Raw genomic sequence first — 17,843 nt, forward strand, 5'->3', positions numbered from 1 at the left:
GAATTTTTAATTTTAACATACCCCCCAACAAGTGTGAGCTGCACAAAATTTACCATGCAAATATTGTATTATGTTCGGCCCAAGGGAGTTATAATGAGCAAAACAAAAATTCTGATCCAGTCACGTGTCGTCGCAATTTCACAAAAGAAATCGTGTCACCAAGGGGACACGTATCAAATCGGGGTTATGCCGCAACAAAAGCATAAAAAACACCGAAAAAATAAACAATAAAGTTGGCCACACATAAGAAGCAGATAAAGGATACTTTAGCCTTAAGATCATGATTATTCAATCATAATACATATTTAAAAAAAATTATCAGCACTAGTGATTATTTTATACATGTTAAAGTTTGCGTAATAAAACGTTTACTTTTTTATTTGTGTTAGCTTCCGAGTTGTTTATTTCTCTATGAGGTCATAGTTTATTTTCTGAACGTATAGTGATGTAATAATAATTTCTTTGTGCCCCATTTAGGGTCAATATGATGCCAGATACTGAATAAATATACAAATAAATTTTAAAAAAAATAAAATATTTTGTAAAATGAAGTTTTTCACATATTTTGTTTGGATTTAAAAAACGCCTTAGACCAGAGGTGTGTCCTTTAATACAGGAGGATCAGATACAAATAACTGGGTGAAACAGAGGGTCACACCTTTATTTAACACAGACTTTCTAGTAGATGCAGGCAAAAAATTTATTTATTAATCGACCCTATGTGATTGGTCTCTTCACACAAGCTAGCTGTTAATAAGGCATTGTAATGCCATAGGTATAGATAATAAATTGTTCAGTTGACTCAGTTATGGGCTTTTCAATGCGAAGGGATTGAAATTACTAGCACGTACTATATCAGGGTGGTCCAAACCCAGGCCCGCGGGCCACATGCGGCCTGCCGCTTTATTATCTGTGGCCCTCGTCACATTTGCTGGAGGGTAAACAAAAAATATGGATATGGGAGGAAAAATACCACAATGCCTACTTGATATATCTGCAAGTTGTGTCGGTGACAATCTAAAACGCCATTTTCTTCTCGGATTGAAACCTTACACTAAATTTGCACCTTGGACTACCCTGTACTAGGTAAACTAAATAAAAAACTCGTTTCTCGGGCCGCAAACTATTCAAAATCAGCACTCATCCGCAGGTCGCAGGTCCACTTGACTTACTTTGAGTACTGGACAAATTCTAATTTGAGTTCAATACGAGCATTCCCAACACTTATGGTGCATAAAGGGCTAATATATTTTTAAATGGCTACAGGAGCATATTCAAAAAAGTTGTTGAAGACTATTGAACTGCAAATCACATCAAAATTTGATAACTTGAGGTGTAAAAAACATAAAACTACTGATAGCTTTGTATAGCAACACCCATATCTTTTCAAATGAAATTTCCCATGTCCACAGTCTATGGTCAACAATAGTTTTATTTATTTTAATTCGTCCTCTGCAAATATTGTTTATTTTTCTACTAAAGATCTTTGAAAAGGATATCTTTGAAGTCATTATGACCTGGATTTGGGAATAATCGAAAAATCACAAATAACAATAATTATTAAAAATGTGTAACTTTGATAAAATGAAATGCTACTGAAAAGAAAATTTGGAAGTGTGATGTGAGATTTTGGGTGCTTCAGGAGTATGTGTACCAATATGAAGGGAAATATTTTGTTCACCTACTTTACATCAAGTTGTGTAAAAGGACTGAAACCTATGGGCAGGGGGTATATTTACTTGGCTAACTGAGACAGTCCCGAGCTCTCAATAGAACTAAAAATAAGGAAAATCGGAATAAAACTATGACCTAACCCTAACCTGACGCCGAAAACCAATACTGTTTATCGAGCAGCAGCAGCTTAGTAAAAGTCTAACTGAAATATTTATTTATTTCATTTGTGAGGATGCAATTTTGCTAACTGCGCAATAAATTGTTCACTATTTACTATATCTGCAAACAGAAAATGTCATAATAGCAATTCTTGAAGTATTGCTAACCGCAGATGTAAAAACGAGCAATTTCATACACCGCTGCACAATAAAATTGCCAAGAATGACAGTAAAGCGGAAAACAACGTGTGCGTTCCAACCACAATATTTTCTGTCAACAAATTTACCAATTACACTAGCAATAAAAAAAAGTATAAACGAATAAAATTTAAATAAATTGAGTGTTCATTCCGATTTTGAACAGAATTATGCAATTTGTGGCTAAGTACCTAAATTTAATAGATGATAAGTTGATTATTAATTGAATAATTCCAAGAAAATATGTTTGAACAATTACAAGAAATGACTTCAAAAATTTAATGGAGTGATGCATTTGAGATGAAAGACCTGGCACACACCAAATGAAATTTGACAAATCAGATATAGCCTGCAACAAACAAAAAATATTGGCATCGAAAATTTAACTTACTATTTTATAGAAATTGGAAACAATCAAAGACCAATCTGGGGAGTTTTTTCAGACATTTTTTGGTACTCCTGTAGTGTTGTGTACCAGTTTAGGCCATAATTTTCTCCGGTTTCCCATATTTTAGTTCTATTACGAATTCGGGGACTGTCTGTGTTAGCCAAGTGAATATACCCCCTGCCCATATGTTTCAGTCCCTTTACACAACTTGATGCAACGTAGGCGAACTAAATTAGTTCCTCCATATTGGTACGCACATTCTGGAGCGCCCTTTTTTTTCTATTTCAGTCACTTGCAACTTGGGAGATCATGTATTTTAAGTTTATTTTGATAGTTGAATCCTAATCCTTCCGGTGAACAAAAGTTTATAGAAACTCATATGGATTGTTTTGATTGCTATAAGCTAAACACACAGCACTTTGGATTAGACTGAAAGAATACCTGATTACCAAATAGTAGGTCAGTTTAAAGTAGTCTATGACGCTATGCTTCAATAATAATAGTATCAATTCAAATCAGGTAATAGTTAGGCGGATTATGCTTAAAAAGAGTGAAAATAGAAATTTTTCCTGCAATCTCTGAATTATCATTTTTTTTTGTGAACTAAAATAAAAGTTGAATTTGTATTGAGAACCATAGTTTTAGGTATTTTCACAACTTCGGACAAGCGATGTACAAGCCGATACCGATATGAGAATGGTTACTATTTTTGAAGCGTCTGAAATAATCCCAGTAAGGGATTGCTGTAGAAACTCTCCTGAATTGTTTTGAGTTCGACAAGCTAAACACACAGCACTCCAGATCCGAGACTTTTACGTATCACGGAATACCAGATATTTTGGGGTCTGTTTGAAAGACTTATGACGTTATGCTTCAATGTTATTATTGATTTGGAACAGATGAATACACCTTGGAGTTAACAAAAGTTTATAGCAAACTAACACAATGCATCGATAACAAATTTTTAATCTATCGCTATCTCTGAAGAGTTCCCATTTACCTAAACATACATTTATTACATCATTATTGAGAAAACATCCGATCAATTGAACCTATTATGATTTTTTGACAAGTCACCCCCTTGGTGCAATTGTGACAAAATAAACCTTTTCAAACGTTGCCATGTAAACATCTAAACCCCATTGTTATGATTTTTTTTCGCTTCAACGAATGTTGTTTTTTCGATCAGGGATTTTGACAACTCTATAATAACAATGTTACGTAAAGATAGATGAAGATCAAAACAAGACAGTCTAAGGCCATAACTTGTTTTGATTTGATCGACAATGGCCAGATGGTGAAACTGCTCGAACCAAGACCATGACAACGACTGAACCTAGTGTATGATTAATTAATACTGAAAAAGAAAATACTCTTGTTTTTTTTACGCATCGGTAGTTGTTCAGATAGAAAGATGAATAGCCTAATAGAAATATATTCATCATCCAGTCATCAGCCAGCAGTTAACTAGATAGCGATCGGAGTCCGCCGACTTATCAATCGTTCGCAGTGACGAAAGTAAGGGGATCCCCCATAACAGAAACTTCGGTTTCCATTCCTTCGCTCTGTCTCAATAGCGACACCGCTTGTCCCATCACTAATCAATTAATAACTCGCTAATTATACGACATAATTCATCCAAAATCAATAGGCTTCTGGTCCAAGATATGATGAATGCACATGCAAATTTGGAGCAGATTTCACCCTCGCTTTCGTGAGATATCGCGTAAAATACGAAAGTGTCAGACAGACAAACAGACAAATATCTATCGACATACTTACTGATCGAGATTGATAAATAATACCTCTCATCAAGTAAAATAAATGACCAACAACAGTATTGTTAAAAGGCCGAAAGGACCATACGGTCTCTAAAACAAAACAACTATCCTGGAATCAATGGGATTGACTGTTTACACCAGGGGTGGGCAAGATTTTTTGTATCAAGGGCCAAAAATTTTGCCCATCTAGACTAGCGGGCCATGTAAGTGTAACATGAAAGTTACATTTCATGAACAATATTTACAGTGTTACAAAAGCATTAGTAGAAAACAATAAGCCTTGTGTCAAAATAAAATTTGATCGCAATCTCAACAAATTCCTTGAGCTATTTTTAACTAAAACATCAATTTGGTTTAGTTTGGTTGTGGCAGCATCAGGCGGGCCAGATTGAATTACCCAATGGTCCAGATTTAGCCTGTTGGCCGTATTTTGCCTATGCCAGGTTTCCACTGTATATTTTAACAGTTATATATCATGTTAATTTGTTCATCCATCAGAGTGAAAGCCCAAAACTAGTAAGATAAGATAAGTAAACTTTATGTAACCTGCGAAACGGCTACCAGTGGGGTTCTCCCGTAGTATGCGTACCAGGTTAGGGTCAGGGCATAATTTTATTCCAATTTTCCTTATTTTAGTTTTATTAAGAGTTCGGGGACTGTCTGTGTTATAGCCAAGTGAATATACCCCATGCACATAGGTTTCAGTCTCTTTCACAACTTGATGTGAAGTAGGCGAACAATATTAGTCAATTTAATATTGATACACACACTTCTGGAGCGTCGCCACTGGCACACAAGAAGTTACTTTTTTTAAATAACTAAAGAAGAACATTGTCTACATAATTCATTTCACCCTGAGTGAAGTCATGGAACCTAAGATGCCAAGATTGAATATTTATCCTTAGGAGAGGAAAGCCCATAACGTGATCTCATGCAAACCACGGCCTCTTGTCCGATTACCAGTCGGTTATGGGATTAGTTTGCCAGTTATTTGTTTCAGATGCACAGAATTGATGGTGGAAGAAGCCGTAACAGACCAGCGGTTACATGAACCCTTGTAGAGAATAGAAGTCCAGCAATCTTCTCGCACATAAATAAGTTAACGGGCTAAGCGTTAGGAATACGCTCGCCACCGCACCTCTAATTACTCTGCGTGGGTTCGCAGGTTCGAATCCCATGCAGGGATGGTTATGTGCGAGAGGATTGCTGGACTCATCGCCGTCGTTGGGTGGTTCACGTAACCGCTGGTCGGTTACGGCTTCCTCCACCACCAAGTCCATGCTTCCGAAAACAAACAATATAACTAATCCCATACCCGACTTGGAATGGTAACCGGACGAGAGGCCGTGTTTCGCCATATGGATAAGCCGTCTTATCGGCTTTCCTCTCCCCCGGGATAAATATGTAAATCCTATCCTTAAGCAACTTGTTTGCCTTGAAAGACACTATAGTTCAAAAACGAAAAAAACGATACTCCCATTGTGTGTGTTCGGGGAGTGTCTGTGTTAGCCAAGTGAATATACCCCCTGCCCATATGTTTTCAGTCCCTTTACACAACTTGATGTAAAGTAGGCGAATAAAATTAGATACCTCCATATTGGTATACACACACTTCTGGAGAGCCAAAATAAACTTATTTCTTACCACCTATTTTATTAACTTACTTCCTGGCAGCCTTCAAACCAGCTTCTGCTAATGGTTGAATCATTTGTTCCATCAATTCTGACGACGCCTGGCTCGCATTCCCATGAAGAAATCTTGCGTATACACCCTGAAGACAGAAATATGGATTCTCGATGAATAATCTGTGGCAATACCAATAATTCTGCTCTAAGTAAGGTAGAGCGCTCCAGAAGTATGTGTACCAATATGGAGGTAATATGCAAGTATTTTTGTTCACCTACTTTACATCAAGGGACTGAAAACTATGGGCATGGGTATATTCAATTTGTTGGTATATATTTTGGCATATATCATCGCATATGAGCAGAGTTCAGAACTCGAAAAAAGCAGCGCTCGGTACGCTACGACAGTTATAACAGTCTGTGATTGGTTGTGATAGCGAGGATGAATGGATTTTGAGACACTTCTTACCGTTATTGATAAAAGTAAAACATAACAATAATGGTTTTCATTTTCATTAATTCTCTTCTTGACGTGTTGCAATGTGTAGGGTCAGAAGTTTCATAAATTGACCATTTTAGCTTATATACAAGGATACAGTGTTCCCTCTAAGGTGTGCGCTTGTGCGCGTGCACACAGCTTTCAGGGTGCGCACAGACGTAATTCGATGTAATGTAACAATGTGCTCGGTTGGCAGGTTGAGAAAGTTTGTTGTTGACCCACTTATTACCCGGTTAGAACGCCGAAATTTCTTCATTGGTTTTTGCACAAATATCAGTCATTTCCAAAAAAGTGCGCACACACTAAAATTTCTGCGCACACATACTACAAAAAATTAGAGGGAACATTGCAAGGATATATGGTAAATGAAATATAACAGCCAAAGAGTTGAATATCAGTTAATAAAAAAAGACTTGAAATAATTTGATTGAACGCCGCCGGGAAAGAGTAAAATGTTTTAATCATCCCTAACTAATGGAATCCAGAGATACAAAAACTTTACTAGTGCGATCGTTTTTTTTATAACTTGTATATATATTGAATGCAATACTACAGCCAAAGGGTTTATAGGTGAATAGCAGTCTACAAAACGGGTGCTCCCGTAGTATGTGTACCAGGTTAGGGTTAGGGCATAAGTTTATTCCAATTTTCTTTTATTTAGTTTTATTATGAGTTCGGGGACTATCTCTGTTAGCCAAGTGAATATAACCCTGTCCATAGGTTTTAGTCCCTTCACACAACTTGATGTAACGTAGGCGAACAAAATTGGTGATCTCCTTATTGGTATATACACTTTTTGAACGCCGGCAAATGAACTTACAATAATATGATTCAACACTGCCAGAAAAGAGTAAAATGTCTTGATAATACCCAACTAATATGAATTCGAAAATAAACAAAACTCTTTACTTGTACAATAGAAGCAAGTCTGAACAATCCCAAAGCTTTGAAGAAATTCCAGTTTGAAGGAGGAAATTGGATTCCACGTATCCTGCAGTAGTGAGAAATTAACCCTTCCTCTCTCATTACTGATGGTAGGCTGAAAAGAAGAATTATAAACATATGAAACAGAGGGTGCTCCCGAAGTATGCAAACCAATATGGCGGACATCGGAACGTAACATGGGTAACAGGGTAGGGTTAGGTGATAATTTTTTTCCAATTTTCCTTATTTTAGTCTTATTATCAGTTCGAACACTAGTCAAGAGCCTCCCGTAGTATTTATACCTAAAATTATGGCCTAACCCTAACCTAGTACACATATTACATTCCGATGTCCGCCATCTTGGTTCGCATACTTCGGGAGCCCCAAACAGAGATTCTGTAACTGGGGGCCTAGGCACCTCTAAGGGATGAGGTCGTCTCTATGTTTTTGTCAGATTATTTCAAGCCATAAACTATATAATGTAAGGTTTATTATGTATAATAGGAAAAGGTAAGATGGTTTGATATGACAAAACACTGCCTCTAATCTGATTACCAGACCAGGAATGGTTTGATAGTAGCTAACCAGTTATTGGTCTTATATCAATAAACCCGGGGAGCCATAACCAAGTGAACGTGTGTGATGGCAAGACGAATCTAACAATGGGATTGCACTCAATAATCGTAATCAGCTGTGCGATGACAAGTATGTTCCAAATGTTTGGCAAAATGTGGCAACAGTGGTACAAAGCGTCTTTGTTTAGAGACAAAAATTTCTTCTAAAAAGTGTTTAAAAACAATGTGATGTAACAATAACAAACTTTACACCTGAGTGCTTAAGACTATTCTTCACATTGTTAAGAGCAATTGTGATGTCGATAATAGTAATTATGATCTCAATAATGCCAATTAAAAAGTTCACCTGATGGCAAAGTAGATTTTAAGTAGGTAATTAACACAAGGCCACTCATGACTTTTTGACCTTTTGTTCGTTTCAAGAAAAAAGTTTTTAAAGTTTGTGTCCTCATAGATACTGAAAACACTAGAGGCAGTGTTGAGCAAGAAGTGGTTTGATTGTGAAAAAAAACGATAGGATTTAGATATTTATCCTGGGGGAGAGGAAAACTGATCAGACAGTTTTCATCATATGACAAACCACGGCCTCTCGTCCGGTTACCAGTTGAAGTCGGGCATGGGATTAGTTAGCAGGTTATTTGTTTGCGGACGCATTAGATTGATGATGGAACCACATTGGCTTCAACTCGTACGAAAACATGGCAATCTCTGCCCTCTCATCCAGGTACCGGCCCATGTTAGGTTAGGATGGGATTTACATATTTATCCCCGGGAGAAAGGAAAGCCTATATGACGGCTTAATCATGACGAACCACGGCCTCTCATCTGGTTATCGGTTCATGTGGAGTTTGGGATTAGTTAGATAGGCATCGACTTGTTTTCTAATGCAATTGGAATGTAGTAAAAGGATAGGAAAAGCAGATAAGACGTCATCATCCTCCATGACCTTGAGAGGACAGCATCTTAACCAGCATCTTAGGGTTTTTTAAAACAGGGGATCCATTGTCCTAATTATATTTAGGACGTTATACATTTTAAGCTTTTCGAAGCTCATTACAGAGAGTATAAAAGTAATCAATCAGAAGCTTCCAATAGCACTTAAAAAACAAACACTCTAACTGGCTAAATTAGCTCCATGACAGTATAGACTTGAACAGCAGTCGAACAATCACTTCACCAATGACTGAATGTCTATTTTTATCGAAAGTAATTCAGTATTTGTATAAACAATGTTTCACAGATGGCACTTCTATCTGGACTGTAAACTACTTCAGTGCCCTATTAATCTTAATAGATATGAGTCATAAATGATGATTTGAACACTAGAGGAGGTATTGAGCAAGAAGTGGCTTTGTTTAAAATTTAAAAAATAGGAATTCAATTCAAAAGACAAGATTTATTTAAAAACAAACAAGACAGCTTCATTGTATGTCCATATCACCCAGTTACCATCCCTGAAAGTCAAAAAGAACGCCATATTCTCTACTGAGTTTTTAAAGATTGTTTAAATTTTATTTAGGACAGTATACGCATCAAGCGTTCAAGGCTCTTTATAAAAAGTAGATGTAACCAATCAGGAGCCTTCAACAGCATTTGAACAAACGCTCTAATTGACTAAATTATGTCCAAGACAGTATAGATTTGAAGTGTTTCAAGTATTATCACAGATGGTATAAAAGTAACCAATCAGAAGCTTTCAACAGCACTCAAACAATCACTCCGATAATGACTAAATATCTATTTTGGTGCTCCCGTAGTATGTGCAACAAGATGGCGCACAACCTGAACTCTAACCTGCACACATGCTATGTTCAGATTGTGCACCATCTTGGTACACATACTACGGGAGCGCCCCTATTTTTATGAATAGTCCTTCAATCTTTGTATTGACATTGTTTCACACACCTTACATCAGGCACTTACAACTGGATTGGGAAGGTACTAAATAAATAGACAATACTGAGGATTCACTTAAATGCATTTAGGACCAGCGTATTGAAATCTTAAGTGTAATTGTTATATTCTTTTTTCCCATTGCAAAATTTTGAATATAATTTTATTGAACAAGGATGTACAACATTTTTTGGTGGTGGGCCATAATAATCAACTTCAGACATCCAGCCGCCCATACAAAAAATTTAGCAGAAAAGTCAAGGGAAGAGAATGCGAATATCGCTCACCCTCACAGTAATGGATACACCGGGCAAAACAGAGAAAGATATAACCCATGTGAGCGCTTTTACAAACATGAACTGTCGGATTAGGATTTTAATTTTTAATGGGGAAAAAACTGAGTGTTGATAAGGGCCACACTAAATGGCTTGGGGGCCGGGTTGTGGCCCACGGGCTGCCTGTTGCACTTCCCTGACCTAGAAGAATTAGATATTCGAAAATTTATCTTGGCCACGAGTGCGAGAGTCGGATACAAGAATAGATAGATGAACCAGAGAACCGAACGAACATTATGTTTAAATTATCCTGATCGAGTGCATGGGTGATTACAAGTATCCGATAATGAAGTTAAAAACACCTAAATGGAGTGAAACTTAAAGGCAAAAAAGGGTACTCCTGAAGTATGCGTACCAAGATGTCGCATAACCTGAACCCTAACATGGTACACAACCTGATTTCAGGTTGTGCGCCATCTTGGTGCGCATACTTCAGGAGGTCCCAAAAAAGATAATTATCGCCAACAACCTCTCGAATTATAAGTCAGTTGTCGGCTAAGTGTTAATTTTATGTCATGAATTACAGTTCACATCCGATTATTCATTATGTCCGACCCTAGCGTTTATCCAACTTTGAATAAGCGTTCACCACTGATGTAATTATATAAACAACCCATCGACGGAACACTCAAAACATGACTAATATGTATTTTTAAGAGTTTATACTTAAAACTAAAGTACTGTCTACTTTTGAAGTGTTAGCAATAGGCAGGTTTGCTCATATAAACTACTTTATACTTGTGTCTAAACTATATGCTACTTGAGATCAACAAACAGGGGGTTTCACTCACTTTTATAATTTAAATATAATTGAGTTTATAATAACTTATTATATACTCAAGTATGTGCTAAAAATGGGGAGTTTTAAAATAGGAAAATATGACCATTATGACCCCTTTTACATTATCCACGGGGTAATGCAATTGAGCAATACCTTCAGTACCTCACTTATCAATGCTATATGTTACGACTTTATGTTTTGTTGACATTGTCGTTACTCTTTAAGCCTACATGTTTATAAACTTCAAAAGGCATAAAGTATACATTCCTGGTCACAAAACTGAGTTTTATTAAAATCGGCAATTTTTTTTCACGCCTGGGTGCGCTGCAAGGTTTTTCCCTGATAATTTGGCGCAGCACGAACAAAAAGTATGGAAACCGCTGACTTAGACAGTCAAAGGTTTATTAGATCATGTGCAAGAATCACAATCATGTTAAGAGTCACAATTACGTAATGTTCGACACATTTTCCAAAGTGCTTTTGTTCAAACAACTCCACTGTGTTAACAACGTGGGCGTAAGGATTATCAACGATCATGCTACTTCATTTATAACCATTAACAAGGTCATTACATCACCTTCAAGTGGCAGTCTTAAAAGCAATTAACTATTTTTTCTGATTTGATTTGAAATTTTCTCTTTATTTTTTCAATTATTGGCATAGATATATTAGCAGCGAAATGATTTCTATGTGTATTTTATCAATTTAATATAAGAATTGTTGATATTTATCTCGGGCAAGAGAAAAGACAACTCAAGCATAATATGACTCTTCGTCTGATTACCATTTCAAGATATTTTAGGTCGTGTATATTTGATTTGAATGAATCATAATATAAATCAGATGTGGATTGAGATCTCTCAATTTAAGATAAGAATTGTTGATATTTATTTATTCCGAGAGAATAATATGACATACAATGACATTTCGCCTGATTAGTGGTTTGATATATATAACGAACTGAGCATTTTGATGTGTATTTTATCAATTTAGTATAAGAATTGTTGATATTTATCCCGGAGTAGAGAAACAACACAAGCATACGACATTTCGTATGATTACCATTCAAGATCATGTCATGTGTATTCAATTTGCATGAATCATAAATAAGAATTGGGGCGAGGTGCAACCCCCCCAATTTAGGATAAGAATCGCTGATATTTATTTCGACTCCGAGGGAGAGACAAATAATATGACTCATCATATAACATACAAGGTGACCGTACATTTGAACCCATGCGTATATCCACGGGTTCAATCTATATGCGGGTGCTAAAACCCATGGGTTAGGGTTAGTATTGGTTTAACTATCCGTGAAACAAAAAAAATCCATAGGTGCAATAGCATACAGGTGCAATTGTCATGGGTTCAAATGTAATGGAACCAACATACAATGTCATTTCGCCTGATTAGTGGTCCGACATATATTAGCAACCAAAGAATTTTCATATGTACTTATTAATTTAATATAAGAATTGTTGATATTTATCCCGGGGAAAGAAAAGACATCTCGAGCATATGAAATTTTGTCTGATTACCATTCCAAGATATTTTAGGTCATGTATATTTGATTTATATTTGAAATTTTGCAATAGTAAAGTGTATGTGTGTGTGGGGGGGGGGAGGGGGGGGGGGGGGGGGGGATAGGGAAACATCCATTGCTGCACCACTTGTACATTATGTAACCATGGTACCAGTATCAATTCCTTTTGCCTATACATGGAGTTACAGTTACAGTGTACCAGTCATTTTTACGACCTACGTATTTAGTGTACAAATCAATTAAGACGATAAATATTAAAAAAATGGGTACTCCCGTAGTGTGTGTACCAAGTTAGGGTTAGGCCATGATTTTATTCTGATTTTCTTTTTTTAGTTCTATCACGAGTTCAGGGACTGTTTTTGTTAGCCAATTAGTATACCCTGCCCATAGGTTTCAGTCCTTTACACAACTTGATGTGAAGTAGGCGAACAAAATAGTTACCTCCATATTGGTACACATACTTCTGGATACTTTACATGAATCATAAGAAATCGTGTGATGTGCATTTCTTCAATCCAGAATATAATTGTTAATATTCAATCTGAGGAAGGGGTTAGCTGATAAGAAGGCTAAATAAATCATGATATCTCGCCTGATTACGATTCAAGATATTTCATGTCATGTGAATTTGATTACGCATTTATTATACATTTTTTGGGGTTCCAGATGTGTGTGTACCAATATGGAGGTAACTAATTTTATTCGCCTACTTTACATCAAGTTGTGTAAAGGGACTGAAAGCTATGGGCAGGGGGTATACTAATTGGCTAACAAAAACAGTCCCTGAACTCGTGATAGAACTAAAAAAAGAAAATCAGAATAAAATTATGGCCTAACCCTAACCTGGTACACACACTACGGGAGTACCCATTTTTTTTATTTATCGTCTTAATTGATTTGTACACTAAATACGTATGTCGTAAAAATGGAATGTATCCAAACAGTAGCATTTGGCATATTACGCTGAATATTTTCACATGAACGTCATACCAGTACAAATAATAAACCAAATTTAGCACATTCCAGAAAGAATCAAACAAAAAAACGCATTTTTTATCAATTACGTATAAGATGTCATGAACGAATTCACTTGAACTGCTTTGAGTTTATATTATTCAGTATTTATTTGCTCATGATGCATTACTATTATTCTATATCAGGGGTGAGCAAATTACCGCCCGCTAGTCTTCTGTTCCACCAAAGTTGGCTTAATCCGTAAAAGGCTAAATGGGATGAATATATGGCCCGAATCACCATTTGAACGGCCTCTTCTGAGAGGGCTATTGGGTCGCCGTATAGACAATTGGTTCTAAATAGATATGGTCCCTGAAGCTATATCAGTGGTCTTCTTGTGGAAAGCTGTGGGATTCCATAGAGACAGTAGGTTAGAAATAAGGATTAGAGGTAAGATCAGGCCCAAAAATTCCAGCCGGCCCGACCCTGGCCCGTGGGTATTGAACCTGACCCGACCATGACTAATTAACCGGATTTGCAGGCTCAAGCCCGGAGCAAACCCGAAATTTCATGTTTTATTTAGGAGTTCTTCGAATTCCACACATAGTTTTAGTTTTAGTATATATTTTTTATAAACATAATATTTATTTAAAATAAAGAGTCAGCGATAGAGAAGCCCAACCCGAATTTCGGGTCGGGCTCGGGCTTCAGATCTTAGCTCTAATAGGGATGGATATATGGCCCTAATCAATGTTCCCTCTAATTTTTTGTAGTATGTGTGCGCAGAAATTTTGGTGTGTGCGCACTTTTTTGGAAATGACATATATTTGTGCAAAAACCAATGAAGAAATTTTGGCGTTCTAACCGGGTAATAAGTGGGCCAACAACAAACTTTCTCAACCTGCCAACCGAGCACATTGTTACATTACATCGAATTACTCTGAAAGCTGTGTGCGCGAGCACACGCGCACACCTTAGAGGGAGCACTGGCCCTAATCATCATTTGGATGGCATCCTCCATACAGGGATATTGGACTTCCAATAAACAGCAGGTTGAGAATGGAGGTGGATATATTATGGTCCTAATCACCATTTGGATGGCCTTCTATTTAGAGTTTATTGGGCTGCCATCATTGACAGCAGATCCAATTTGAAAGAAAAAGATTTATAGAAAAAGCAAAAAAAATATTCCCTTCTCGAAGTGACGCATTCCGGTATGTCTTTGTCAATAAATTCTTAGTAAACATTTATTACAGTGATTTAAATTGATATTTATCCCTAAACCACAGTAAACAGTCAGAAGATAGCTAAATAAACAAAGATGATGACAATCGACAATCGCTTATGTCACAATTACCAGATGGCGATAAGTAATGTGATATCACAATCAATTCTGTATATTATTTATGACACAACAAAAAAATCACGCCACTTTCGTGTGAGAACCCATTATTACCACATAATTATTCCACCAGATTGTTTCAAGTAGTTTATGACCTTGTTTCAAGACGTTTATCAAAATTAAAATATTGTAATTACGAATATGATGACCTTCAAAAATAATCTAAACGACCTTCAAATGTCCTTGAAATTCCAAAGGAAGTGATTACCCGCTTAACCAAACATGTTTGATGGCGTCTTTGAGCAATTGTGATGTGATAATCCCTGCGCTAAATGGTCCGTGACATATTTTTCGGCTTAAGTGCTAATTATTAATGCCTGGCACCGTAAACGAGAGAAACGAATGTGACAGGTTTAAATGATGTATAAACATAATCGCCTCTAGGTGACACTGTATATTCAAAACGGGATATCCAGAAAAATTGGAAATTGTTCTTTTTTGTTTAAATTGTTCTTTTATATTTATCCTCAGAGAGAGGTAAAATCAAAGTAAAACAGAAAGATATTTGATCAATTCGTAAAAACTGTGAAAAGCAGGGATATAGTCACATCATTTAATATCTTAACTTTCAAGCATATATACCTTTACTGAATATACATCCCCCACTCCAAAAAAAAAAAGTTCATTTGGAACATATTCTAGAAATAACATAATTTTGTGCAAAGTGTCCTCGGTTGCTGAAATCTTTGGGAAGTTTTGAAGTTCAAGTGTTAAATAAATTTTCTTGATTTTAATAGAAGTCAAGAATAAATTTATGATGTTACATATTTATCAAGGGGGAAAAAAAAAGTCGATGACACAGCTCAATCATATGACAAACTATGGCCTCACGTCTGGTTTCCCGTCCATGTCGGAATGGAATTAGTTTGCTTTTCGGAAGCATGGCAGTGGAGAAGATCAACTGGCGGCTACGGAACCACCTTACGGCGCCGCGGAGTTCCAGCAATCCTCTCGCACATAATTGCCCTGCATGGGACGCAGAGTAATCAGAGGTGCAGTGGCGAGTGTATTCCTAATGTCTAGCACAATGCGCCACACTACCAAGTGTATGAATTTTGTTTATATTTGGTCACTCTGTTCATTTGGGAAGAAATAATTTACTCTAGTTCTCCATATGTCCCCGGACCATATACTGAGGTAACTGTAACCCCATGTATAGGCAAAAGGGGGCTCCCGAAGTATGCGAACCAAGATGGCGGACATCGGAATGTAATATGTGTACTAGGTTAGGGTTAGGCCATAATTTTAGGTATAAATACTACGTGAGGCTCTTGGCTAGTCTTCGAACTGATAATAGGACTAAAATAAGGAAAATTGGAAAGAAATTATCGCTTAACCCTAACCTGTTACCCATGTTACGTTCCGATGTCCGCCATCTTGGTTCGCACACTTCGGGAGCACCCAAAAGGAATTGATAGTGGTACCATGGTTACATAATGTACAAGTGGTGAAGCAATGGCTGTTTCCCTGTCCCCCCCTCCCCCCCCCCCCCCCCCCCACACACACACACACTTTACTATTGCAAAATTTGGATGCCTACTTAGCAATTGATTTAGAGAGTGGGCACTTACAAACTCAGTAACATGATCAAAATCAACCGGTGTTATCAAAATACATAACCAGGTGTTGCAGATAGATTTGCAACCATGCTTGAATATCTGTCTCAGCGGCTGCAAAGATTACCATTGTTACGTCATCGCTTACTTTTTGCTGATTGGTCATTGTTACAGAAATAAACAAGGATGCTCTGGAAAACATCCATAACTTACTCTAGTTCACCGTAGAGTCCTTGGACCATATACTGAGGAACGCTGTACACCATGCATAGGTAGGCAAGATCTGCAAGCGGATGGCCGAGTGTTGATAATTCCCAGTCCAAGACAGCTTTCACTTCATTCTGGAAAAGAAAGGGAGATTTCAAATGAAGTGATAATTTTGGTTGGGTGATAAGTTCGAATAAAATGATAACAAATGAATTAAGTTCAGATGATAATTTTGAACACAATATACCGCCGCATATAAGCCAAGTTTAAAACTCAAAAAAGGTGGCAAAATAAGGGGTCGGCTTATACCCTATGATTCAGATTCAGATATTTATTTTCGTCATGCAAAAAACAATGCGCGATATGAAAAATAAATAAATAATATAATGTAACAAAATGTCAAATGGATATCGGCTTGTTGCAGTTGACGCGGAGTCGCGAAAAGACTCATAGAGTCATCTAGTCAGCGACACCTTGTAGCTGAAATTAAGCAGCAAATATAAGAAACAGCAATAACAGTCTGTGATTGGTTGTCCTACACACGATCGCTTGATAGTGAAGATGAATTTGAAGAATTTTGAGACACTTTTTATCGTTAATAATAAAAAGGAAACATAACAAAAATGGTTATCATTTTCATTAATTCACTTCTCCAACCATATGTGTGATGGTGGAGGAAGCCTTACCGACCAGCAGCTACGACCGTAGGTGAACCACCCTACGACAGCTAGGAGTCCAGCAATCCTTTCGCACACAACTATCCTCATATGGGATTCAAACCTGCAAGCCCACGCAGGGTAATCAGAGATGCGTATTCCTAATGCTTGGCATGATGCGCCACATATCCAAACCATGATTAAGCAACCTCTCCTCCTTACCTTAGTAGGATGAAACATAATGTTCATCATGGAATAATCTCCATGAACTATAGAAGCCCTTTCCACATCAGGAGGAATATTGCTTTTTAACCAATCGGCCAACTCGTCCATTTCAGGTATAGTCTTATGCTTTGCAGCTTGGTATTGTCGCCACCAAGTGTTCACCTGTAAAAAAAAATATTTATTAATTCAAGATAATGATTAAAATTAAAAAATGCAAACTGTCGAACCACAAAAAAAAGTGAAAAATTATCATGAACTCATTTTTTTAAGTGCAATCGTATTTATGTGTTATCGTGTGTATAGAAAGTGATGTTTTTATGAATGAAAAAAAATGAAAATAGATAATGGTCAGAGTAAGCTTTTGGCTAGATTCACCACACAATTGGTGAGATAGGATTCACATATTTTTCCCGAAGGAAAAAGGGGAGGCGATCTATCAGACGGCTCAATCGTATGGGAAAATACGGCC

General features: G+C 36.9%; 1 protein-coding gene across 1 annotated transcript in view; it reads right to left on the reverse strand.

The window, feature by feature from the left end:
- Positions 1–17,843, reverse strand: part of LOC120330083 (acyl-CoA dehydrogenase family member 11-like) — a 57,023-nt gene that overhangs the window by 24,069 nt on the left and 15,111 nt on the right. Inside the window, exons 5-8 of the mRNA XM_039396910.2 lie at positions 17,372–17,536; positions 16,500–16,627; positions 7,233–7,362; positions 5,864–5,970 (exon numbers count right to left, since the gene is read on the reverse strand). Coding sequence (XP_039252844.2) covers positions 5,864–5,970; positions 7,233–7,362; positions 16,500–16,627; positions 17,372–17,536 — 530 coding nt within the window. The remainder of the gene's footprint in view (positions 1–5,863; positions 5,971–7,232; positions 7,363–16,499; positions 16,628–17,371; positions 17,537–17,843) is intronic.

The sequence above is a fragment of the Styela clava genome, chromosome 12 (assembly GCF_964204865.1).
Source record: "Styela clava chromosome 12, kaStyClav1.hap1.2, whole genome shotgun sequence".
NCBI classification, from domain to species: Eukaryota; Metazoa; Chordata; class Ascidiacea; order Stolidobranchia; family Styelidae; genus Styela; species Styela clava.